This window comes from Artibeus jamaicensis, unplaced genomic scaffold (assembly GCF_021234435.1).
Source record: "Artibeus jamaicensis isolate MK-2021 breed Jamaican fruit bat unplaced genomic scaffold, CSHL_Jam_final contig_402, whole genome shotgun sequence".
Taxonomy (NCBI): domain Eukaryota; kingdom Metazoa; phylum Chordata; class Mammalia; order Chiroptera; family Phyllostomidae; genus Artibeus; species Artibeus jamaicensis.
The window spans coordinates 3,024,504-3,050,595 of NW_026521818.1; the positions used below are offsets into that span (position 1 = coordinate 3,024,504).

General features: G+C 39.6%; 1 protein-coding gene across 1 annotated transcript in view; it reads right to left on the bottom strand.

Annotated features, from left to right (window-relative positions):
- FBXL17 (F-box and leucine rich repeat protein 17) overlaps nucleotides 1-26,092 on the bottom strand; it is a 493,730-nt gene that overhangs the window by 331,481 nt on the left and 136,157 nt on the right. The window contains exon 5 of the mRNA XM_037138619.2: nucleotides 8,377-8,484. Coding sequence (XP_036994514.2) covers nucleotides 8,377-8,484 — 108 coding nt within the window. The remainder of the gene's footprint in view (nucleotides 1-8,376; nucleotides 8,485-26,092) is intronic.

Below are 26,092 nucleotides of genomic sequence, written 5' to 3' on the forward strand. Positions count from 1 at the left end.
AAACTCTGGCTGCCTTGCTCTCCCTGGACTTTCTGTTCCCTCTCAATTCTGACAGCTGTGTTGTGCCTATGTTTCCCCTCCCTGTGATGTACGTTGGAAACTCTTTCAATGTATTATACAGAGGGAATTGTAGGGCCCTTCTTCTTTGTTTCTCACGTCTCAGGAATTATTGTCCTTGATATCCAGTGTCTTGAAGACCACTGTTTCATGCATTTTGTCTGTTCTGGGGGTTTCTGGGAAGAGAATAAATCTGGTACTTATTTCCCCAGGAAGAAATCAGTTTTGTTTTGTTCTTTAAATATATCACTGTGAACTCATAATTTGTATACATGTTGTTTATTTTTAAGTATATTTTATTGATTATGCTATTAAAGTTATCACATTTTTTCTCCCCCTCCACCTTCCACCCCCATTCTCCAGCATCCCCTCTGCCTTAGTTTATGTCCTTGGATTGTACATATACATTCTGCAGCTTCTCTATTTTCTATACTATTTTTAACCTCTCCCATCTATTTTATGCCTGCCAATTATGCTTCTTATTTTCTGTTCCTTTACCCCCCATTCTCACCTTCCCCCTGCCCACTGATAACTCTCCATATGATCTACATTTCTGTGGTTCTGTTCCTCTTCTAGGTGTTTGCTTATTTTTTTTTTTTTAGGTTCAGTTGTTTACAGTTGTAAGTTTGTAACCCTCTTACTATTCATAGTTTTGATCTTCTTTTCCTTAGGTAAGTCCCTTTAACATTTCATGTAATAAGGGCTTGGTGATGATGAACTCCTTCAATTTTACGTTATCTGGGAAGTACTTTATCTGCCTTTCCACTCTAAACGATAGTTTTACTGGGTGGAGTAATCATGGCTATAGGTCCTTCAAGACTTCAAATACTTCTTTCCAGCCCCTTCTTGCCTATAAGGTCTCTTATGAGAAATCAGCTGGTAGTCTTTGTATGTAACTCTCTCCTTTCCTCCCGCTGCTTTTAAGATTCCCTCCTTATCTTTTATCTTCAGTAACTTAATTATGATGTGTCTTGGTGTGTTCCTTCTTGGATCCAACTTCTTTGGGACTCTCTCAGCATCCTAGACTTGCATGTCTAGTTCCTTCACCAGATTTGGGAAGTTTTCCTTCATTATTTATTCAAATAAGCATTCAATTTCTTCCTCCTGTTCCTCTCCTTCTGGCACCCCTATGATTCAGATGTTGGAATGTTTAAAGTTGTCCCAGAGGTTCCTTAGCCTCTCCTCATTTTTTAAAATTCTTGTTTCTTCATTCTGTTCCAATTGGATGTTCATTTCTTCCTTTTTTTCCAAATTATTGATTTGAGTCCCAGTTTTATTCCCTTCACTGTTGATTTCCTGTATATTTTCCTTTATTTCTCTTTGTATACCCTTCATTTGTTCCTTCATTTTGTGACCTAACTCAATCATTTCTGTGAGCACCCTGATTACCAGTGTTCTGAACTCTGCATCTGATAGGTTGGCTATCTCCTTCTTGCTTAGTTTTTTCTGGAGTTTTGATCTGTTCTTTCATTTGGACCATATTTCTTTGTCTTGGCACACCTTTTACATTGTATGGGATGGGGCCTTAGATATTCGTCAGAGTGGGGCAACCCACTTCACTGCGTTGTGGCTCTGTATGTGCGGGAAAGGACAGAGAGGGAACAATGCCTCTTGCTCAGTTCTCACCCCACTTTCTATCACTTCCCTTGTTTCCCACAAATGGATTGTGCCCTTTCAGGTGCTGCTTCCTGGGTGAGTGGGTTTGTGTGCGTTCTAGAACCCCATGGGTCCCTCCAACAGACTCTCCTGTGACACTAGAAGTTTCTCCTGCTACCACAAACCCCACAGGTTTTTACAGCCAGAGGTTTTGAGGATACGTTTCCCCACACTGGAGGCCTGGGTTGTGCAGTTTGTCTTGTTCCCCAGTTGTTCCTCCCAGCTTATCTGCATGAGAAAGTGGGAAATCCCATCCACCAGCCACTGCCTCACTTGCCCCAATCTGTAGCCACTTTACCCCATGTCCTCTCTGCCCCTCTTATCAGTCTGGATGAATGTTTCTTCTTTAACTACTTGGTTATCAGACTTCCATGCAGTTTGATTTTCTGGCAGTTCTGGTTGTTTTTTGTTTTTAAATCAGCTGCTATCCTTCTTCTGATTGTGTGAGGAAGTGAAGCATTACCTATGCCCCCATCTTTGAACCCTCCCCCATTTTGTTTGTTTTAATCCATTGCAATCGTTTTCATTTTTGAAGCTCAAAGTACCCCAACTTAGGCCAGTAGGAACCACTATATGTTGGCTTCTAGCTCCTTTTGACATGTTTCTACTAGTCCTTTTAGGGGCAAATGATATTCAGGCAAAGGGTTAACTACTTATTTGCATTTGCTAAACTTGTTTTTAAAAAGTAGGAGGGAGAGCAAGATAGAGATATTTTATATTTATAAACAGGTACATTGCAATAAAAAGAACATACCTGTGAAGAAGGAAACTCAATTCTGCCACATACAAGTCACTAATATCTCCCAGTGTGAAATGAAGACCTCAAAGGTTCTTATCATTTCTTCCTAAATATAGATCTCCATGTTTCCAAACACAGTCTGCTAAACCTGACTTTATCTTCTCAATCTGAGTTCACTCAGTCTTAGCTATTTCTGGACTCTTACTTACATAGTCATAGCAACTTAAAAGGAATGTCTCTGACTTCAATATTGTTTGACATTAGCAGAATCTATCTCAAAACTAAAAGTGTGTCATCAATAAATACTGCAAAGTAAATTGGCAACTAGCCAAGTAAAATTAAATCTAAGGGGTCATTGTAAGATGATCTGAATATTCTTCCATCGAGCTCTTGCATCTTGGCCACCAATATACCATCCAGACTGAGGAAGACCTGGGAACTTCAGCGCCAAGAGCCAGAACCACAGCCACAGCCACACTGGCAGGCATAGGACGCACCTGGAAGGCTGAAGTAACACTGGTGGCTTGCATCATCACAGGATCAACTCTGACAATTTCACCCAGGTTACTTTGGGAAAGTTGGTGTGAGGCATGACCACTTAAAGAGGACCCAGAGCTTCTGCCCCACTGTCAACCTTGATAAACTGGGAACCTTAGTCAGTGAGCAGACACAGGGTAAAAGCTGCTAAAAACAGGACTGGAGCTCTAATCATTGCTGTGGTGCGACTGGGCTACTACAAAGTTCTGGGGAATGGAAAGCTTCTCCTCAGCTCATCTGCTAAAGAATTTGATCACTGTGAAGGTCAAATCCTTCAGCAGATGAGCTGAGGAGAAGATTAAGGATGTTGTTAGGGCCTGTGTGCTGGTAGCTTGAAGCCACAGGGAGGGGAGTTTATTAAATGCTCACAAGTGCAAAATATACATATATATTTCCCTGGCTGGTGTGGCTCAGTGGATTGAGTGCTGGCCTGTGAACCAGAGGGTCGCCAGTTTGATTCCCAGTCAGGGAACATGCCTGGGTTGTAGGCCAGGTCCCCAGTAGGGGGCATGTGAGAGGCAACCACACAATGATGTTTCTCTCCCTCTCTCTCTCCCTCCCTTCCCCTCTCTCTAAATATAAATAAATAAAATCTAAATTAAAAAAATATTTTTTTCCATCTATTCCCAATCTTCTGTGTTCTTGCCCTTGGTTTAAGAATCAAAGATGTCACAAATCCCCAAATTCCTTTCTAACTTACTAAAGATTTCACATTTCTTAGTTCCAGTGAAAACCCCACAGAATCCTTTCCAGGTCAATGATTCTTAAATTCATAGATTTTTCTGTGTGTAAAAAACTCTAGATCTAGGGATAAATCACCTAATCCAGGCACTTCTCTTCATAGTAAACAAAGATTTGATGGCACTTGCCTCTATCAGCAAACTGAGTGCCAGAGACTCAGTAAAGTAATTAGTTGGTGAGATTTTCTAAATCATGCATGTAAATTGAGAGTACACATACATAGATTGAGAGCTTTCATTCTATGTGTCTGACATCTCCCTAATTATTTATGTGAAAATTATATACTATGATGATGATAAATTATTTAGAAACTATAAACCATGATGGTAATAATACTAACACAACTTTCTAGGAATATTCATATATTTACAAAATTTTGTGAATGTAAATTATATTTTAATGTCTTAGTATATAAACACTTTGTCAGAATGCAAATATTTTAACAAAAAAGTTTTTATTTTATTTAAACCTGATTTCTCCCCTGGTTTTCAATAGGTAAAACAACTAAGTGGCTTTTCAAAAGTTATGCATATTTAAAATGCTATTGGACTTCCAGTAAAGATGGAGGCAGAGGTATACAGGGCTTGTCTCCTCACACAACCAGAGCAAAAATTACATGAAGATTACAACACAAATATCACCCGGAATCATCAGAAAATTGAGCTGTGTGGAAGTCTGACAAGAAATTAAAGAAACCACATTCACCCAGACACAGAGAGGTGCATAAATACACAGAGACATGGAACAGGCAGTCCCACAACCATATGTGATGGAAAAAATCAGGAGGGATACCTCAAGAGTGATGGATCCCAACCCAACCCCAGACAACCCAGCCCAGGGTTCCAGTGCCAGGAAGATAAGTCCTTATAACTTCTGGTTGCAAAAACTAATGTGGATTGGAGCAGAGGAAGAAACTGTAGGACTCTTAGGAGTCTCCTCTTAAATGGCCTACAACAGACTTAGGACTTATACAGATTCACTTCCTCTGGGCTTCCACACCAGGAAACAACTGGAAGGGCATGAGTGGCACATGGGGAGAACATGAAGTGACTGGCATCAAGGTGAGTGCCAGGAAACAGTTTCCTCCCAGACAAAACTCCAGAGGCCAAGAAGCAGCCATTGTCCCTTTTCTGAGCCCTCCCCACAGAACCACAGAGTGATGACATGGTTTGCCCCACCCTGGCTATTACCTAAGGCTTTGCTCCACACAATTTACAGGTGCTTTTTCTACAATAGGTGACACTGATAAGACAGAGAGTCAAAGCAGCTCCATCTAATATACAAAAACAAACACAGGGAGGCTGCCAAAATGTGGAGACAAAGAAATATGGTCCAAATGAAAGAACAGAACAAAACTCTAGAAAAAGAATTAAGCAAAATGGAGATAACCAATCTATCAGATGCAGAGTTCAAAACATTGGTTATTAAGATGCTCAGAGAACTCACTGGTTACTTCAGCAGCGTAAAAAAGACCCAAGTAGAAATGTAAGTTACACTAAGTGAAACAAAGAAAAATTTAGAGAGAACCAACAGTTGAGGGGATGAAGCCAAGAATCAAATCAATGATTTGGAACATAAAGAAGAAAAAGATATTCAATCAGAACAGCAAGAAAAAAAAACCCCAAGGATAGGCTAAGGAACCTCTGGAACATCTTCGAATGCACCAACATACAAATCATAGGGATGCCAGAAAGAGCAGAGGAAGAGCTAGATATTGAAAACTTATTTTAAAAAATAATGAAAGAAAACTTTCCTAATGTGGTGAAGGAAATAAACATGCAAGTCCAGGAAGCACAGAGTCCCAAATAAGATGAATGAAAAGAGAACCATGCCATGACACAACACAATTAAAATGCCAAAAGTTAAAGATAAAGAGAGAATCTTAAAAGCAGCAAGAGGAAAGCAGAGAGTTACCTACAAAGGAATTTCCATAACACTATGATTTCTCAAAAGAAACTTTTCAGGCTAGAAGGAACTGGCAAGAAGTATTCAAAGTGATGAAAAAGCAAGGACCTACCACCTAGATTACTCTCTCCAGCAAAGTTACCATTTAGAATGGAAGGGCAGAACAAGTGCTTCCCAGAAAAGGTAAAGCTAAAGGAGTTCATTACCAAGCCCTTATTATATGAAATGTTAAAGAAACTTATTTAAGGAAAAGAATAAAATCAAAACTACAAACATCAAAATGGCAATAAGTTCACAACTATCAACAACTGAATCTAAGAAATAAACTAAGCAAGCAAGCAGAACAGAAACAGAATCATAGATATGGAGATCATTTGAAGAGTTATCAGTTGGGAGGGGGAAGAGGGAGAATGGTGGAAAAGGTACAGGAATTAAGAAGTACAAATCTCCCAAAATAGACAGGGAGATATTAAGAACACTACAGGAATTGTAGTAGCCAAAAAACTCATATGCATGACCCATAGACATGAACCAAGGGGGGAACTGCACAAGGAAATGGGGGATACTGGGTAGAGAGGTAAAGGAGAAACAATTAGGACAACTGTAATAGCATAATCCATGAAATACATTTTAAACAATAATAAAAAGCTATCTTGCCTTTACTTGAATCCAGGAACCTAAGCAGTATTATACCACAAACCAGACTTCCAACAGGTATGATCCTCAAAACTCTGTGGATTAGCTTTGATATGGATCCAGCAGATTAGCTACCAACAGGACAAACCACCAATCCTGGCCTACAATGCTAAGAACCTTCTGAGTAAATTGAATTTTCCAATGTAGACATTTGCTGTAGCCACTATTTTGTCGCAGAGAATTATTCTGAATTTTTAAGTACCAGTGTACCATAATTTTTGGCTATCTGAAATGCTCAGTGAAGCACTTAATGATCTAATAAGTCTTGTTTTGTCTTTAATGAATACAATTTCTAGTGATCATACAAATCCCACATATGGTCATTGTAATGCTTGTGCATAATCTGTTCATCCAAAGACATTCCTGTTCTACACTATAAATAGCATTAGATGTGACTAAACAAACATTCATCTACCAAGCTATTCAAGCCATGGTTATAGGAAATGAACAAAAAATTACATTATCTATGTTTATATAAGATGTTCTTTTCTAATAGAGCGATAATTGAGAACAAGGTGTCTTTACTCTCCACTGGTTTAGGTTCTGATCCTCAAAATACAATTAAAGTTGATCAGTCATTTAAGACACAATCATTTAATCACAGCCTTTGTTTTAGACATACTAGAATAGAAGAGCAATTTGATGTTTTTTTCTCAAAGTTTACTCTGACTTTCCAGCAATTTAGATGTTGTAGCATCTAAGTTAATATTGGTAACTAACATTAACTCAGTTTAGTACTTACGCAAGCTCAATGCTAAGGCAAGCACCTTACACACATTATTTCAATTAGTACCGTGAAAATTATTCGCCTGCTTAGCTGGTAAGCAGCAGAGCCAAGATTCAAACCCAAGCTGACAACAGAGTGCAGCCTCCCATTGATTGTCCCTTATTGCTATAGTCAAAGGTAACGTGTAAACATTTGCTCTTTTCCTAGGGAGCAAAAAAAGAAAACATTATTTCCCGCTGAACTTGTAACCTTCAAGAGACCCGAAGAGACCAAGCCCAAGCAGACCTGGGATCTCACCTGTTTTATTTCAGCACTGTGCTGCTAACACAGTGGGTTTCTAATAGTAGTGAACTGAAGGAAGTTTGAATAAATGGGTTACTCAGCTATTGAGTGGAAAAGGCAAGAATCACATTCATTCCCCTAAGCACTATATGACACAGTTAAAATCCATGCAGTAACAAATTTCAGGTATTATACAGGTCAGTTTTAGAGCCAGGTTTTTTTTTTTTCATTACATGTATGTAAGAATTAACTCCTAATTATTTTAGAGCTCTGGAAAGCAGCAGAGATGGCACGTAAGGGAGAGATCACAAAGGAACTAGCACTTTCACCACTACTAAAACATGAGATTTCATATATTTGGTATATAGGAAAGTTATAAGGTTAATTTTAGATATACAGTCACCTTTCTTTCACCTTACATATTTACTTAAAAAATATGCACTGACCATATTGCCTTCTTAAAAGCTGACCTAATGATATGTGAGCAGTTAAAACTTCAAAATATTTTCTAAATGCAATGCACTAAGTTAACATTTAAACAATTCTTGTCACAGTTATTCGCTTATTTGATGCATAAATTTCAGTCATTAGCAATGCAAAAGCAAAAAATGTAAGCTGCTTTTTAAAATATTTACTTATTTAATTTTAGAAAGAAGGTTTAAGGGAGAGAGAAAGAGAGGGAGAGAAACATCAGTGTGTGGTTGCCTCTTACATGCCCCACCCCAGGGGGGACCTGGCCGATAGCCCAGGCACACGCCCAGACTGGGAATCAAACCGTCAGCCCTTTGCTTTGCAGGCCCACACTCCATCCACTAAGATACACCATTCAGGGCTAAGCTGCTTTTCTAATAAATAAGTGACTGGCTTCATAAAGGATAGGTTTGGTATTGTTGCCTTAAACTTGTTTTAACTTAATCAAACACTAGTGCACTTCTATTATGGTCTGATTATTTCTCATTCCAGCGTATTTAACAGTGCTAGGGCATTGGTATGAATGGTAATTGGAAACACTGAGGAAACACAGCAATGGTCCTACCTTAGTTAGGTGAATGACTCCTTTGGAAGTAACTGAACAGCCCATGAAGCCCACATACCGAAGTTCAGGACAGTGCTCAGCAAACGCTTTCACCGATTGATCTGTCACCTAGGGAAGAGGCAGGAAGAAAGTTACTCAAGGTGGCATTCCAGTGGATTTAAGGATTAGGTTCCTCAAATCCGCCCAACCTGCATTAATAGCATTTCCCTACCCATTAGATCATGTGAATCAGTTTACAGACATGCTGCATTATCTCTTGTGGGTTGTCTTTGAAATCCTCCCTTCACCCACATGCCTTCTATCACTCCATTTTTTCCACTACATAGAAAAAGCCTCAAAGATGTCCACTGCTGCATCTCTCTCTCAGTAAATATATTTTATTGACATATAATTCACATACTATAAAATTCACCTTTTCAAAGGGTACAGTTCAGTGGTTTTTAGTATATTCACAAGGTTGTATAAACATCACCAATATAAAATTTCAGAACACATTCATCACTTTGAAAAGAAATCCCATACCCATTAGCAGTCACCTCCCTATTCCATCCCCTGCCTCTGGCAACTTTGTCTCTATGGATTTGCCTAATCTAGAGGGGTTTTTTTTTTAAGATTTTATTTATTTATCTTTAGAGGGGAAGGGAAGGAGAGAGGGAGAGAATATCAATGTATGGTTGCCTCTTATGGGTCCCCTACTGGGGACCTGGCCCACCACCCGGGCATGTGCCCTGACTGGGGATCAAACTGCAATTCTCTGGTTCGCAGGCCTGTGCTCAATCCACCAAGCTACACCAGCCAGGGCCTTAGAGATTTTTTTATAATTAAAATTATACAATTGGTTTCTAAAATGCAACAATGATCTCTTCTTATGTTTCTCCCTTCAAGCGTTTCTTCCAAGAAATCTAGTTTTGCCCCTTAGTGCTTCAAATTCTTCAGATTTCAATGGTATAATATTAATTTTGTGTATCAACTTGACTATGCCATGAAGTGCCCATATATTTCGTTAAACATTTTTCTGGGTGTGTCAGTAAGGGTATTTGTGGATGAGATTAACACTTGAAAAGGTAAAGCAGACTGCCCTCTCCAATGTGGGTGGGGATCTTATCCAACCCACTGAATGTTCGAATGAAACAAAAAGGCTAAATAAGAATTTGCTCTCTCTTTCTTTTCTCTCTCTGCTGAACTATCTTTGAGCTGGGACACTGAACTCCTACCTTTGGACTCAAACTCATACTGGAACTTACACCATCAGCTCTCCTGGTTCTTAAGCCTTTGGACTCAGACTAGAACTATCTACCAGCCTTCTCATGTCTCCAGATTAACCGACTGCAGATTTTAGGTATTCTCAGCCTCCATAATTACATGAATCAATCCCTTACAACAACCTCCTCACACACACATGCACGCACACACTTTATACTAATTCTGTTTCTCTGGAGAACCCTGACTAATGCAATACATACTAGAATCCCCTGAAGAATTTATTAGAAACTCAGAGCCAAAATGAGTGAGGTCCAAAGATCTGTATTTTTAACAACCCCACAAGTGACCCCGAGGCATGTGAAAGCTTGAGGCCTCAGTGCTATGAAGTTACACTGACAGCTTTTGGCACAGGTGCCTGGCCCCACTTTATTTAAACAAAGGGCAGGATGAAATTCCTTTTTTGTTTCCCCCCACTTTGAACAATTCCCATGTACAAAAGTATTTCCTTATAATTGTGCCAACATTTTCTTCACTGCTCCAAAGATGTGGCTTATAAAAGAAGGTCCAAATATTCTCTATCACAGGCTTACTTTCATCTTCTCTTCCCTCAGTCAAGATGAAATCCAGTTGAACAATTTTGTTAGTTTTTCGAACAGCAGCAACTTGCATCTCCTTTGCACTAACTTTGATATTGGTGACTCTTACTTTGTTTCCTCCTTATCCATTCTGAACAGGTATTGGAAAATAAAGGTGTGCAGGGAACATTAATTCTAAAACAACACAAGCGCATTTTCCTAAAATAATAAAACCAACAGCATCCATGGTACATCTGATAAAAGATTAATTCTGCCCTCACAAGTCAAGTATGCTTTAGCATATTAAAAGTAACGGTGCCACTGATAAATTAAAAATGGGCCTTCCTGACACTCAGCTTTCTAAAAAATATTATGTTAACAAAGAATAGTTAAGGCTAAAATTTCCTGAAGCTTCAATGAAAGCCAATCACTATTTTAAAAAGTGAGTGGGGGGAAGTAACAGAACTTCAATAACAAATAGTTGATTAAATGCCCTAGTCCAATCTCACTCTAACATCAAGCCTTTCATTTATCTATCTTCAAGGAACTCAGCTAAGGATTAAGGACACAAGAAAAAGCTCAGGTTTAAGGTATTAGAGCTTTAAGAGAGAAAACAAAGGATATTAAAAATTGGCTTGGTGGCTCTTTCTCTTTCAGCTGAAGCAATCAGAGAGCTCTGAGTCTCCAGCATCAACAGTCTGATAAGCCAAACAAGACAACAGTAAGTCTTGGGAGTACAGAAACACTGGTAGAGTAGGTATGGGTATGTGTTTTTTGGAGACTAATAAAAGGGCCTGGAGTTTGCGTGGGGTTTGGCTCCATTTCCAGAGATATCAGATCAGCTAGGAATTTGGGGCTGAAGGTCTGACAGAAACAAAGACCATAGGAGGCAGGTGCTGGATAGTGTCAGCTTCTCTGGGACCCTGGCATCTGATGGCCTCTTTTCAAATCCCCAGTACACCACTTCCATTGGCTGTGTGATTTTAAGCAAGTCCTTGCACTTCTCTGTACTTTGTTCTATAATATGGAAGAAATAAAAGTATCTACCTCACAAGGTAGAAAGTAAATAATAGATGCAAAATGTTATATTTTGTTATCATTAAAATGTATAATTAAAGCATGCTTAATTTCATCTTTTAGCTACTCCAAGAGATTCTGATCATAATTTGGGGGCTAGGTTATAGGCTGAACTGTGAGATCTGACTGAGGGAGACATAGGCAGAAGCTAGTTATTGCACCATTACGAAAAAGAGAATCCCATTTTGTTAAGGTTCTCAGCCTGGCTGCACATCAGAATCACCTGAAGAGCTTTCTGATTTAACTTCTGGGTGAAGGTCTGCATCAGTTTTAGAACACCCTGGAGGAGATTCTAACATGTAGCCTGGATTATAAACAAGTTCTAAGGCTTTCATACAAAGCGTGGTCCTCAGACCAGCAACGCTGGAGTCAACTTGGGGGTTTGTTGAACTGCAAAATCTGACACCACCACAGACCTATAGAATTCCAACCTGCAGTTCCAGTGCATGGGATGACACTGCAACCAACTGAGCCACCTTGCCAAACTGGTGAAGAAATACTTTCATTCAATAAAAGTAAGTATTTTTTACTCCCCCTCTGGCAAAGTTGGACACTGTCTTTATTTTTTTTATTTTTCTAAACTTTAAAAAAAACTGTTCAAATACAGTTGACTCCTTTACTTTTGATAAGTATCTGAATTGCTTCCACTTTGGGACTTTGATAAATAATGCTGCTGTGATCATTCACATACAAATCTCTGTGTGAACATACATCCTCATTTCTCTTAAGTAAGTGTTTACAAGTAAAATTGCTGAGTCATGTGGTGAATGCAAGTTTAATTTTTTACATAATTTTTAAGTTGGGTTGCCTTTCTTAAGTTGTAAGAACTCTTTATATATCTTGGATACTAGCCTTTTATCAGATACTGGTTTCACAAATACTTTCTATTTTTCTGTACTATTCTATTCTTCATTTCATGATGCTAATCTCACTTCAATGTCACTGAAAATCCAGGGTCCCCCCTTCAGCCCCAGAGAATAAGGAATCAAGGCAAAATGTATATAGTTCTTAAACTAAAGAATTTTCTAAAAGTGCTACCCTTGAATACTATTTTTTCTTTTTTTAATATATTTTATTGATTATGCTATTACAGTCGTCCCATCCTCCCCTTTATTCCCCTCTGCCCTGCATACACCCTCCCACCCACTTTCCCCTCCTTTAGTTCATGTTCATGGGTTATACATATAAGTTCTTTGGCTTCTACATTTCCTATACTGTTCTTAACTTCCCTCTGTCTATTTTCTTCCAACCATTTATGTTACTCATTTTCTGTACCTTTACCCCCTCTCTCCCTGCCCGGCTCTCTTTGCTGATAACCCTCCGTGTGATCTCTATTTCTGTGATTCTGTTCCTATTCTAAATTTTTGCTTAGTTTGGTTTTGTTCTTGTTTTTGTTTTAGGTTTGGTTGTTAATAGCTGTGAGTTTGTTGTCTTTTTAGTGTTCATACTTTTTATATTCTTTTCTTAGATAAGTTACTTTCATTTCATATAATAAGGCCTTGGTGATGATGAACTCCTTTAACTTGACCTTATCTGGGAAGCACTTGATTTGCCCTTCCATTCTAAATGATAGCTTTGCTGCTAAAGTTACCTTGGATGTAGGTCCTTGCCTTTCATGACTTTGAATATTTTTTTCCAGCTCCTTCTTGCCTGCAAAGTTTCTCTTGAGAAATCAGCTGGTAGCTTTATGGGAACTCCTTTGTGGGTAACTTTCTTCTTTTCTCTTGCAGCTTTTAAGATTCTCTTCTTATCTTTAATCTTGGGTAAATTAAGTGTGATGTGCTTTGGTGTGTTCCTCCCTGGGCCCAATATCTTTGGGACTCTGAGCTTCCTGGACTTCCTGAAAGTCTATTTTGTTTGACAGATTGGGGATGTTCTCTTTGATTATCTGTTCAAATAAGTTTTTAATATTTTGGTCATCGTCTTCTTCTGGCACCCCTATGATTTGGATGATGAAACATTTAAAGATGTCCTGGAGGTTCCTAAGCCTCTCCTCATTTTTTTTTTTTTTAATTCTTGGTTCTTCATTCTGTTCTGGTTGAATGTTTCTTTCTTCCTTCTGCTCCAAACCATTGATTTGAGTCCTGGTTTTCTTCCCGTCATTGTTGGCTCCCTAAAGATGTTTCTTTATTTCACATAATGTGACCTTCATTGTCGCCTGGGTCTTTTTCATTCTGTTTAAGTACCTAGTGAGCATCCTAATAACCAGTGTTTTGAACTGTGCATCTGATAGTTTGGCTATTTCTTCATTGCTTAGTTGTATTTTTTCTGGAGCTTTGATTTGTTCTTTCATTTGGGCCATTTTTTTCTGTATTTGCCTGTTATGAAGGAAGAAGTGGAGACTTAGGTGTTCACCAGGACGGGGGAACCCCCATCGCTGTGTTGTGAGGCTGTATGTGGGGGAGGGGTTCAAGAGGGAACAATGGTGCTTGCTCATCTCTCTGCCGGATTTCAGGCACTTGCCCTGCTACCCACAAGCAAATTGGGCCCTTTTGGGGCTGATTCCCATGTGAGTGGGTTTGTGTATGTTCTAGGACCCTGTGGGTCTCTCCAAGGAACTGTCCTGTGAGGCTGGGAGTTTCTCCTGCTGCCGCCTCAACCCCCACAGTTGTTTTCAGTCAGAGGCTTTGAGGCTTTATTTCCCTGCACTGAAACTCTAGGTTGTGCAGTCTGTCTCGTTCCCCAGTTGTTCCTCCCAGTTTATCTGCTCGAGAATGTGGGACCACACAGTCTGCAATCCACTGCCTCGCTGGGTTCACTAGTCACCACCGTGCCTCGAGTCCTCTCTGCCCAGCTGCCTGTATCCACCCCTCCTACCATTCTGGATGAATGTTTCTAGATGAATGAGGGTGTGGTAACCTAATTCAGAGGTGCTGACACAACTTGATTAATACCAGCGAATTATGAAACCACAGCAGTAGGAACTGATAGTCCAGGAAAGCACTTTTATGTAGAAAGCATTAAAATGAAAAAAGAAAAGAAGGGTTGGAGAAGTTTTTACATAAATTTCAGGATTCTAAATAAAGAGAAGTAATTTGTTATTTTAAAACAATGTTTTCTTGGAACATACAAGGAGAGATTTATATCAGAATATGATTTAGTGAAAGGGTTTTGGAATCAGTGCTGAAAGATTAACTTTTGGGAATTATCAGTAATATTTCTGGGGAGGAAAGAAAACTACAGTATTAACTGGTAGAGCAATCTTTAGTGCTGGATAAAGAACTGTTCTGTGTAATTCTACATGAGTGTTCTAAATGAGAGAAAAGTGTTTCTTGACCAACTTGGCAAGGTGGCTCAGTTGGTTGAAGTGTCATCCTGTACACCAACAGGTTGTGAGTTTAATCCCAGGTCAGACATGTGTGGGAGACAACTGATTGATGTTCCCCACCCCACTCTCTCTCAAAAAAATATTTCTTGACCTTGCTCAGAAAACTTTAAAAAACTCTTCCCTAGACTCCACCCTAAAATTACTAATTCAGGACCCACAAGTATATACTCTTAATAATTATTTTAATGATTCAGATGAAATTAGTCCAGAAAGAATCCTATGACTAACTATAAACACCATGGTTAAATAGACCCTCTAAATATTAGTACCTACTGAAGAAGGCCTTGAGTCTACATTGAGATTATCTCTTTGCCATCTCTACTGCCACCATAAGCCACTATGGTATAAGATACAAGGAGTGTCTAGAAAGAGTCCAGCCACTGCTAACATAATGAGAACAGTCTACAAAACATCTATGTAACTTAGCAGCCAAGGAGAATGGACTGTAATGTGTATGTGTGAACAATGATGACTTCATTGTACTAGTCAGTGGGAATGGAAGACACCATTGAGAGAGCATGCATTCTCTGTGTCCATTGCATTCAAAATGCCTGAGAGAGTAGAGCAACAATTATGCATCAAATTTTGTGTCAAGCTGGAACATTCCCCCACAGAAACTATTCAGATAATTCAGAAGGCCACAGCTATGGGCAACTGGTGATTGGAAGGCAGCTTCATCATGACAACACTTGCACTCATGCATCGTGTCTTACGCAGAGTTTTTTGGCAAAATATCAAATTACCCAGGTGGCTCAATCCCCCTACAACCCACATTTGGCACCCTGCAAATTCTGGCTTTTTCCAAAACTAAAATCACCTTTGCAAGGCAAGAAATTTCAGATTGGCAATGATATTCAGGAAAATATGATGGGCAGCTGATGGTGACTGGGAAAAACTGTATGAAGTCCCAGGGTGTCTACTTTGAAGAGGACTGAAGCATTACTGTCCTACATATAGGGCATATCCTAATGTTTCTTGTATCTTGTATCTTCTTCGACAAATGTCTCTATTTTTCATATTACATGGCTGGGTATCTTCTGGACAGACCTTGTGTATCATTCTTCTCATGTGCATCTTTAATATCCAGCACACTGGACCTATTTTTGACATTCAATACCACAAATCTATTCTTCACCCATTAAGCCACAGTGATCTTTCAAAAAGTGCAAGTCAGATCAAGTCAGTCTGCTATTAAAATCCTCCAATGGAACTAATTTCTCTGAAAATAAAATCCAAACTCCTATAACCTACAAGGCCCAACATGATCTCACTCTTCTCTATCTCTTCCATCTCATTTCATCTCACCATCTTCTCTCCCTGTTTACCATGTGATGATGTCAGCTTCTATCCGATTCACCACTATTCCCACTGGCTGGAAAAGGGCCTGGAACACAACAGGAACTTCAAAAATAAAAATGAATGAGTGGATGGAATGTGGTGGTCAAGGAGGTGGAAGCTGAGCCCACTTACTGGTGCTTCAACATAGATTTTTGGCTAATGTTCCAACAAATGACCTGAACAATCAACAGAATCTCAGCTGATATGAATTTTTGAGTCAAGGAATACAGAGGAGGCTTTAAACCATCCACTAAGATATTTTTTAAGTTGAGGGTGAAAAACCCTGTGCAAGCACCTGCAACAGAGAAAAGACCAGACAGAAAATGCAGCTTTAGTAGCTCCTTTCCCTCCCAGAGTGGGATCCCAGCTGCCGTATAGGGAGCCACCAACCCTAACCAAGAGAGACTTGGGAGTCTATGAGACTCAGGCTCACACAGAGAGCAGCACATCCATTGCTGCAGTGTTAACTGGGAGACATCCTGAGAGAAATTCCAGCCCCTAAAACTGTTGGAGGCACTGGTGGGTTGTGGCCAGCCCTGACCAAGAGAGTGTTTTTGCTTTGGGGAGAGGTGGAGTACACAGAGAACCAGGCAGCGATTTTGCAAGGCAGTGTGGGTGCCACATAGAGACTTTTTGAAAAGGGAGCTAAAGTGTGGCTTGCAGGGACCCCCTGCACATGCAGTCACCCTGCCAGCAAAGAAACCAGACTGAAAGTGCAGTTCATACCCACTGAATCGAGCTGAGCAGGAAGATTAGAAAGCTGTACAGTGAAAAGATTGCAGGGCCCCACACAGTGTGGCTGGAGAGTGTGGGGCTGCATGTAGAATGGAGAGGTCTGGTATGAGCTTCCTGCAAGAGCAGTAGGCTAGAAGCTAAATGGGCAAGAGCTGAGTAGCTGAGATTCTCTGCAGCCAGGCAGCTTCCCTCACACCTTAGAGTACAAAGCTCTGGGAGGAAGAAGGCATACCTAACTCCACCTGTGGGAATGCACACTCTGAAGACCATTAAGGCTAGGATCAAGAACGCTCTGCTGGGTGCATATCCACACAAGAAAGAAAGAGAATCTTCCAAACAGCCTTTTCTGAACTTTTATCGGATGCAACAAGTTACACTAATTCCTCCTTGGGTCCTATTCCACTGACAGCTGCAGAACACAGAGATTAGAAATTGGCTCAGCAAGGGATACTCAGGATCCTTCCCAGCCTTGGATCATACAGAACTGCCATCAGCACCAAGCAGGAAAGAGCTGACTATTTTACACAGACTGGCCCCTCACATGAAAGGGACAACTAATTCATCAGAAAACTATACATTACTGGAAATAATCTGGGAGAGACCAAGATGTGTGGCACAGGGGCTGAGGTACATACCCATCATCTTCCCAAAGAACTAACAGTGCCTCCTAAGGAACCCACCCTCCCAGTTTCACTAGGAGCAGGTGCAGGTGGTACATGAGGTGCTGTCTGATGTTAGATGAACCACCCCTGGGCCTTGTGCTGATAAAAAGCCAGCAGAGCAGAACAACGAGGACAAGCCAAGCCTGCAGAAGACTGTGGAGCACTTGTAGCCTCGAACAGGCTGCCTAAAGCTAGACTGGGACACCATCTGACATTATCAAAGATAGATCCAGAAGAAGACAGTAGGCAAACACTAGACTCTACTGAGATGAATTCCACTTTGTTCTTTTTCATCATTTGCATTGTTTTTAATCCCGCATAGCTTTTTAACAATTTTTTCTTCAATTTTGTTCCTACTATTTCACTTTTTAATTTTATTTTTATTTCAAAGCTTGTATTTTACTCTTCCCTTTTGTTACTCCATTTTGCCTTCTTCCTTCCTTTTCTTATTTTGATTTTAAATTTTATTTTGGACTTCCACCAAGATGGAGGCATAGGTGGATTTGCCATGCCTTCTCACACAACCAAGTTTGAAGACAACTAAATATTAGCAACAAAAAACACAGCCAGAACACAGAAAATTGAACTTTTCGGAAGTCTGTTAACAACAAATTCTTCAGCCTGACCAGTAAGGGGCGAAACCAGCAGCTGGTGGAGCGGGGTTGCACAGGAAAACTCAGTCAGACGGACTCGGCCGCGAAGAATCCAGGCGCAGGGTTGGACCTAGTGAGCTACCGAGCCAGCGACTTAGCTAGTAACCTCGGGGAAACAGTGGGGGAGCAGGGCTGCGGGTTGACTGTGGTCGCGCATTAGTGCGCGGATAGACAAGCGAGGGAATGGGGCGATTGGACCAGAACCCAGCGGGTCCCCGCAGCAAGCAGCAGGGAGGGCGCCACCATTTCCCTGCTCCGACCCCACCTCCACATACAGCGTCATAACCCAGCAACTCTGAGTGGCCCAGCCCACGTGAACCACCTGGGCCTCTGCTCCTCACCCAGTGGCACGAAACAGCAGAGGGGGCCGCCATTTCCCCGCTCTGACCACGCCCCCACATATAGCATCACAACCCAGCGACCTGGGAGTCCAAGGCACCGCTCCTCACACTTAAAGGGCCAGAACAGACCAAAAATGGCTCAAGAAGATCTCAAAGCCCCAGAGCCTATAAATCTAAGTGATGAAGAAATAGCAAAACTCTCAGATGCACAGTTTAAAACACTGGTCATCAGGATCCTCACAGAACTGGTTGATTATAGCCACAAATTTGACAAATATATGAAGGCGAAACTAATTGAAATGAATGGAATTGCACAGGACACCAATAGCAATGAAAAGGAAACTGGGACTCAAATCAATGGAGTGGACCAGAAGAAAGCAAATAATGGCCAAACAGAAAAGAGTCAAGAAGCAAGAATTCAAAGAAATGAGGAGAGTCTTAGGAACCTCCAGGACATCTTTAAATGCTCCAACATCCGAATTATAGGGGTACCAGAAGGGGGAAAGGCACAGCCACCAGTGGAAAACTTATTTGAACAAATAATAAAGGAGAACTTCCCCAATCTGGCAAAGGAAATAGACTTCCAAGAAATCCAGAAAGCTCAGAGAGTACCAAACAAGTTGGACCCAAGAAGAAACACACCAAGGCACATCATATTTACATTAGCCAAGATTAAAATGAAGGAGAGAATCCTAGAAGCAGCAAGAGATAAGGGGACAGTCACCTACAAAGGAGTCCCCATCAGACTGTCAGCAGATTTCTCCAAAGAGACCTTACAGGCAAGAAGGGGCTGGAAAGAGGTATTCCAAGTCATGAAATCCAAAGACCTACAACCAAGATTGCTCTATCCAGCAAAACTTTCATTTAGAATGGAAGGACAGATAAAGTGCTTCTCAAATCAGCTCAAATTCAAGGAGTTCATCATCACCAAGCCCTTATTATATGAAATGTTAAAGGGACTTATCTAAGAAAAAGAAGTTAAAGAAACATGAACAGTGAAAGGACAACAAACTCAAAGTTATTAACAACCACACCTAAAACGAAAGCAAACTAAAAGGACAGCTAGATCAGGAGTGGAAACATAGAAATGAAGATCTCAAGGAGGGTTAGCAACAGGGGAGTGGGAGGAGGAGAAGGGGGGAGAAAGTACAGAAAATAAGTAGCACAGACAGTAGATAGAAAATAGATGGGGCGGCAAGAATAGCATGGGAAATATAGAATCTAAAGAACTTGAGACACATGGACATAAACTAAAGGGGGGTAATGGTGGGGATGGGGGGTAGGGTGGAGGGGAATGAAGGGGGGAATAGAACAACTGTAACAGCATAATCAATAAAAAAATTTTAAAAAAATAAAAATAAATTTTATTTTTCCCTTTCTACACCTTGTTTCTATTCTTAACTCTTAGTATTTCTCCTCCCTCCATGCTCTGAAAACCATTTTTCATTTCATTAGTCATCTCACAGTCTTCTTTCTCTTTCTGACAATGTTGCTTATTCCCTTTATACCTCTATTAATCTTTGCTCATTTGTCACTGATATTATGATTGTTGTTGCATTTCTTGAATTTCATTACTCTATGATCACTTTTTTTACTTCAAATGTCCTATCTTAATGTTCCTCTCTACTACTCCACTTTTCCTTCTCTCTGCCTTTTCCATTTTTGTTTTAAATTTTATGTTGTCCCTTTCTTAGCTTGGTTTCTAATGCTTACGTTTATTATTTCTCCCCCCTTTATCCTCTTAAAATCATTTTTTCCTTTTTTAGATATCACGTAATCTTTTTTCCTATTCTTTCTTTTTCTCTCTTCTAATCTTCTCTCTTTCCACTTTTACTAATCTTTGCTCATTTGTTGTGGTTACTGCTCCAGTGGTTGTTTTTCTTCAATTTGATTCTTATTTTTTCACTATTCTTTTTATTTCAAGCCTCATATTACACTCTTCCCTTTTCTTACTCCATTTTGCCCTATTCCCTCCCTTTTTTATTAATGTTGCAAATTTTATTCTCTCCTTTTATTGGCCTTGTATCTATTCTCTACTCTTATTATTTCTCCTTCTTCTTTCCTCTCAAAATAATTTTTCTTTCTGTTATCATATATTATTTTTCCTTTCTTACAATATTTTTACTTTTTCTACCTCCATTAAACTTTGCTCATTTGCCATTGATATTGTAGTTGAGGTTAGGAGGTGTTTTTTGCTGGTGTGGGTTTTATCTACTGTATTCTTTCATTTTGTTCTGGCAGCACCTGTATAATAGCATACCAAATGTGGTGGGGGTTGTGACTCTAAGTCAGACAGTGGGAGGGGAGTATATAAATGAACAACATATAAATGAATGACCCAACAATAATCAAAACCCAATTATAACAATAGAATCCACATAAAGTGCATAAAGGGTACCACAAAAGCACCCAGGTCAGGAAATTAAGGAGACTGCACCACTGAATCCCACAGGTCTCTTACTACAGAAGGCCACTCCATAAAGTCAGGAGTCAAAGCAGATGTCGAAACAAACAAATGTAACCTAAAATGGAGAGAAAAAGAAACAACTTCCAAAAAAATGGAAAGCAGGAATCCCCAGAAAGAGAGCTAAATGAAATTGAGGCAAGTAATTTATCAGACAGAAAGGGGGAGGTGGAGAATGGGGGGTAAATACAAGAAATAAAGAACACAATTTATAGGTACAAAATAGACAGGGGGAGTTAATAATAGTATAGGAAATAAAGAAGCTGAAGAATTTACACACATCAACCATGGAAATGAACTAAGGAGGGGGAATGCTGGTGGGAAGAGCAATGCAGGATGGAGGGGAAAAGGGGGGAGTAAAAAGGTGACAAGTGTAATAGCATAATCAATAAAATATACTAAAAAAAATTCCAGAAAAAGAACTAAGCGGCAAGAACATAGCTAACCTATCGCACACAGAGTTCAAAACACTGGTAATCAGGATGCTCACAGAAATAACTGAGTAAAGATGCAAAATAAAGGAAGAAGTGAAGGCTATATAAAGTGAAATAAAGAAAAATATACAGGAAACCAACAGTGAAAAAAAGAAAACTTGGACTCAGATCAATGATTTGGAACAGAAGGAAGAAAAAAATATTCAACCAGAACAGAATGAAGAAACAATAATTCAAAAAAATGAGGAGAGGCTTAGGGACCTCCAGGACAACTTTAAACGTTTTGACATCCAAATCATAGGGGTACCAGAAGGAGAAGAGGAAGAGCTAGAAATCGAAAACTTATTTGAACAAATAATGAAGGAAAATTTCCCCAATCTGGTGAAAAAATAGACATATAAGTCCAGGAAGCTCAGAGAGTCCCAAAGAAGTTGGACCCAAGCAGGAACACATCATGGCACATTACATTTAAATTACCCAAGATTAAAGATAAGGAGAGAATCTTAAAAGCTGCAAGAGAAAAGAAGAGAGTTACCTACAAAGGAGTTTCCATAAGATTATCAGCTGATTTCTCAAAAGAAACCTTACAGGCAAGAAGAGGCAGGAAAGAAGTATTTTAAGTCTTGAAAGGCAAGGACCTACATCCACAATTACTCTACCCAGCAAAGCTACCTTTAGAATGGAAGATGGAAGGGCAGATCAAGTGGAAGGGCAGATCAAGTGCTTTAGAATGGAAGGGTAGATCAAGTGCTTCCCAGATAAGGTCAAGTTAAAGGAGCATCATCACCAAAGCCTTATTTTATGAACTGTGAAAGGGACTTAGCTAAGAAACTGAAGAAGATCAAAAACTACGAATAGTAAAATGACAACAAACTCACAACTGTCAACAACCAAACCTAAAAAAAATGAAGACAAAAACCAAGCAAACAACTAGAACAGGAACAGAATCAGAGAAATGGACATCCCATGGAGGGTTTTCAGTGGGGATGTAAAGGGGAGGAATATGGGGGAGGGGGTACAGAGAAGAAGTGTGATTGGTAGGCATAAGATATAGGGGGAGAGGTAGAAAATGGAGTGGGAAACAGAGAATTCAAAGAACTTACATGTACAACCCACGGACATGAACTAAGGGTAGGGGAATGCTGGAGCACTGGGGGTACAGGGGAGAGGGGGGACAGTGGAGGGGAATTGGGAAAACTGTAATAGTATAATCAATAAAATATACTTTAAAAAATAAACATGAATAAAAAATACTAATGCATTATGAAAATAAGGGCTAACCCCTGCCTCCAAGAGCAGAGACTACAGGTTGGGATGTGAACAGGTCTAGCTCCCATTTTAGCTGAACACTGTATCCCAGTTTACTTCAGTTCAGTTTCCCAAGGCTTCTGACTAGATTTGAGACCAAGGTTGAAGAGGAACCAGATTATGGAGGTTTGAAAGCCAAGCAGAATGGTTTTGACTTCATAATGACTGCATCTATTTTACTGGTAATATGAGAAACATACGGTTTAAAACACTCTAAGGTCCCCACATACTGCAAGCCTTTAACTGATAAAGTCATTCCTCAAAGGTTCTAAGGGAAGGGTGATGTAGGGAATATTAAACTTCAAAGGCCAGCAGGTATACAGAGAACCAGGTGAAGGCTGGCCAGGAGGCTGTGCATGCAGCAGGGCCCATACCCTGGAGGAACACCAAGGGGTAAGAGGTCAGCACAGGCCACATCTGACAACTGACAAAGAGATTGTGAAGTACTGTGATGATATAAATCCCAAGGGGAAGGAACTTCATCTAACTACCTAGTACAATAACTGTACCTTTTTACTTGTAACTCTTTAAAAAGTGAAACACAATAACATTTCTCTTTTGTTTATTCAACTGTTCGAGAACTCTGTAAAAATTCTTTCTTTTTCTCACATTCCTTTGCTTTTCTGTATCATGTTTTTCCAAGGGTATACTAAGTACAGTACAATTAATACACTAAAAAGCCTTCACCTTTGAAATGGTATTACAAAAATACAAAACAAATGAGCACTCGTCACATAAAAGAAAATAGTTAAATATAAAGACAAAACACTTGGTACGAATTTACTTTATGAATTATTTCAGTAAGACCTTTATCACTGTGCTCTTCATTTAATAAACACTTTAAACATTTAGTAAATTTTAAAGAAAAATCTAAAAAAAGACTATGTATGCACAAATAGTATTCTTTAAACCACAGTCAGACTCCTGTATTTACTGAGTAAGTTATGTGCCAAGCACTGTGCTGCACACAGTCATCAGGACAGACAGACTACCCTCATGGATCTTATAATTTAGTGAAAGAGCAAATGTTAAACAAACAATTATAGCAAGTGTGATAACTATATTAAAACAGTCATTTATCCCTGGATGGTGTAGCTCAGTGGATTGAGCACGGGCCTGTGAACCAGAGGATCACGGTTCGATTCCCAGTCAGGGCACATGCCTGGGTTGCAGGCCAGTTTCCAGCAGGGGACACACAAGAGCCAACCATACATTGATGTTTCTCTCCCTCTCTCCTTCCCCTCTAAAGATAAATAAAATCTTAAAAAAAATAAGAAACCAAAAAAACCCAGTCATTTGCAGCTAATGAATTATTACTTTCTATATATGTCATAATTCTGTGGCTTACATGGAAAGAAGCCAAATATATAACTAAAATTATATTCAATTATTACAAATTAGATTTTTCCCAAACACTTCAAAATAAGTCTTAATTACATGTTTGTTATCATTTTAATAGAGTGCTATAATAAACATTCCTATTATGTATTATAAGAAAAACAAGAATTATTTAAGAATTCATATTCATTAACATAACTTTGACTTTAAATTAGCATGATACAACTATTTCATTAAGTTAATCAGTAAAACACAAAGCAGTAAAATTTAATTTATTAGCTTTTTATTATAAAAATTTTTCAAAAATATACAAAAACATTAAGATGAACCTCCATTAACCAATCATCTAGCTTCAATAATTACTAACTCACAGCTGATTTTGTTTCATTAACAGCCCTATCCACTTACAAAACATCACATTTATCAGTATTTCAGTATATCTATAAAAGATAAGGCTTTTGAAAAATGATAGCCGTACTACCATTATCATTTCAACAAAAACGTTCATGTGAGACTTAATACAAAAAACAAACTATGGACTCCCAGCCAAGATGGAGGCACAGGTGGAAACACTGTGCCTCCTCACACAACCAAAATTAAGGACAACAAAGATTTAAAAACAGAAACACAAGCAGAACAGACAGAAAATTGAACTGCACCGAAATCCAACAACTATTTAACCAGACTGGTAAGAGGGGTGGAGTCGGCAGCCAGCAGAGAGGGATCCAGGCAGGAAAAGGCAGTGGCAGCCAGACCCAGGAGTGCAGGCGGCGTGGGGCTGACCACAGTCACACATTTGCCCACAGATAAACTAGGCAAAAACAGGCAGCAAGACAGACTGCACAACCCAGGGCCCCAAAAACAGAAAATAAAGCCTAAAAGCACCAATTGAAAAGGTGCCGGCTGGTGGGAAGTGGCAGAGAGGACTGAAATCTGACAGAGCGAGGAACAAGTGCCATTGCTCCCTCTCTGACCCCGCCCCACATACAGCATCACAACTCAGTGACTTGGGTTACCCTACCCTGGTGAACACCTAAGGCTCCACCATTCACATGTAGCAGGCACAACCTGATCAAAAATAGCTCAAGCAGAAGAACAAATCAAAGCCCCAGAGCCAATACTTTTAAGCAACCAAGAGATAGCCAACCTATCAGATGCACAGTTCAAAACACTGGTGATCAGGCTGCTCACAGAACTGGTTGATTTTGGTTGCAGATTAGATGAAAAAATGAAGGTTATGCTAGGTGAAATGAAGGAAAATGTGTAGGGAACCAATAGTGATGGAAAGGAAACTGGGACTCAAATCAATGGAGTAGACAGAATCAATAGAAGGAAGAAAGAAACAACCAAACAAAAGAAGGAAGAAACAAGAATTCAAAAAATGAGAAGAGGCTTAGGAACCTCCAGGACATCTCTAAACGTTCCAACATCCAAATTATAGGGGTACCAGAAGGGGAAGAGGAACAGCCATGAGTGGAAAACTTATTTGAACAAATAATAAAGGAGAACTGCCCCAATCTGGTAAAGGAAATGGACTTCCAGGAAATCCAGGAAGCTCCGAGAATCCCAAAGAAGCTGGACCCAAGGAGGAACACACCAAGGCACATCATAATTACATTAGCCAAGATTCAAATGAAGGAGAGAATCCTAGAAGCAGCAAGAGATAAGGGGACAGTCACCTACAAAGGAGGTGACTCTTTGTCAACAAGTTTATTACAATTAACTAATCATTTTCTAAAAGTCTGAAACTCGATTGGTGTCCAGTAAGAATCAGATCATTTGATTACTTATTTGACCTTCCCTGACTTGCTCATTCTATCTTGCTTCATGCTAGTCCGGGTGTGGAAAAGTCAGATTGGCTGATAAAAAGAGATTTATAAGTTATGGATTAAAGTACTGTGAAAAGGAAACACACTGGCGCAGAACTAATGACACAGATATTTGTCCCTATTAAAAAGATCTATGATTACTTAGGTGCAACTCAACCACTTTCCTTCCATTTGCTGACCAAGTGTCTTTGCCTAATACTTCTTTAGTTTATTGATTCATATTTGGGTAATCTAAATAAAACAGAAAAATTAGTCTGTTCTGCACCTGTTCATCCTTGAATTAATAAAAGGGGTAATCTAAAAAATAATATACTAATGTAGCAACCATAGCTGTATTTAGCAATACTATTTAAAAACTGTTTTCTACTACTCACATACATTTGTTCACTCACCCACTTAGGTAAACAGATGCAATATCCATTTTACAAACT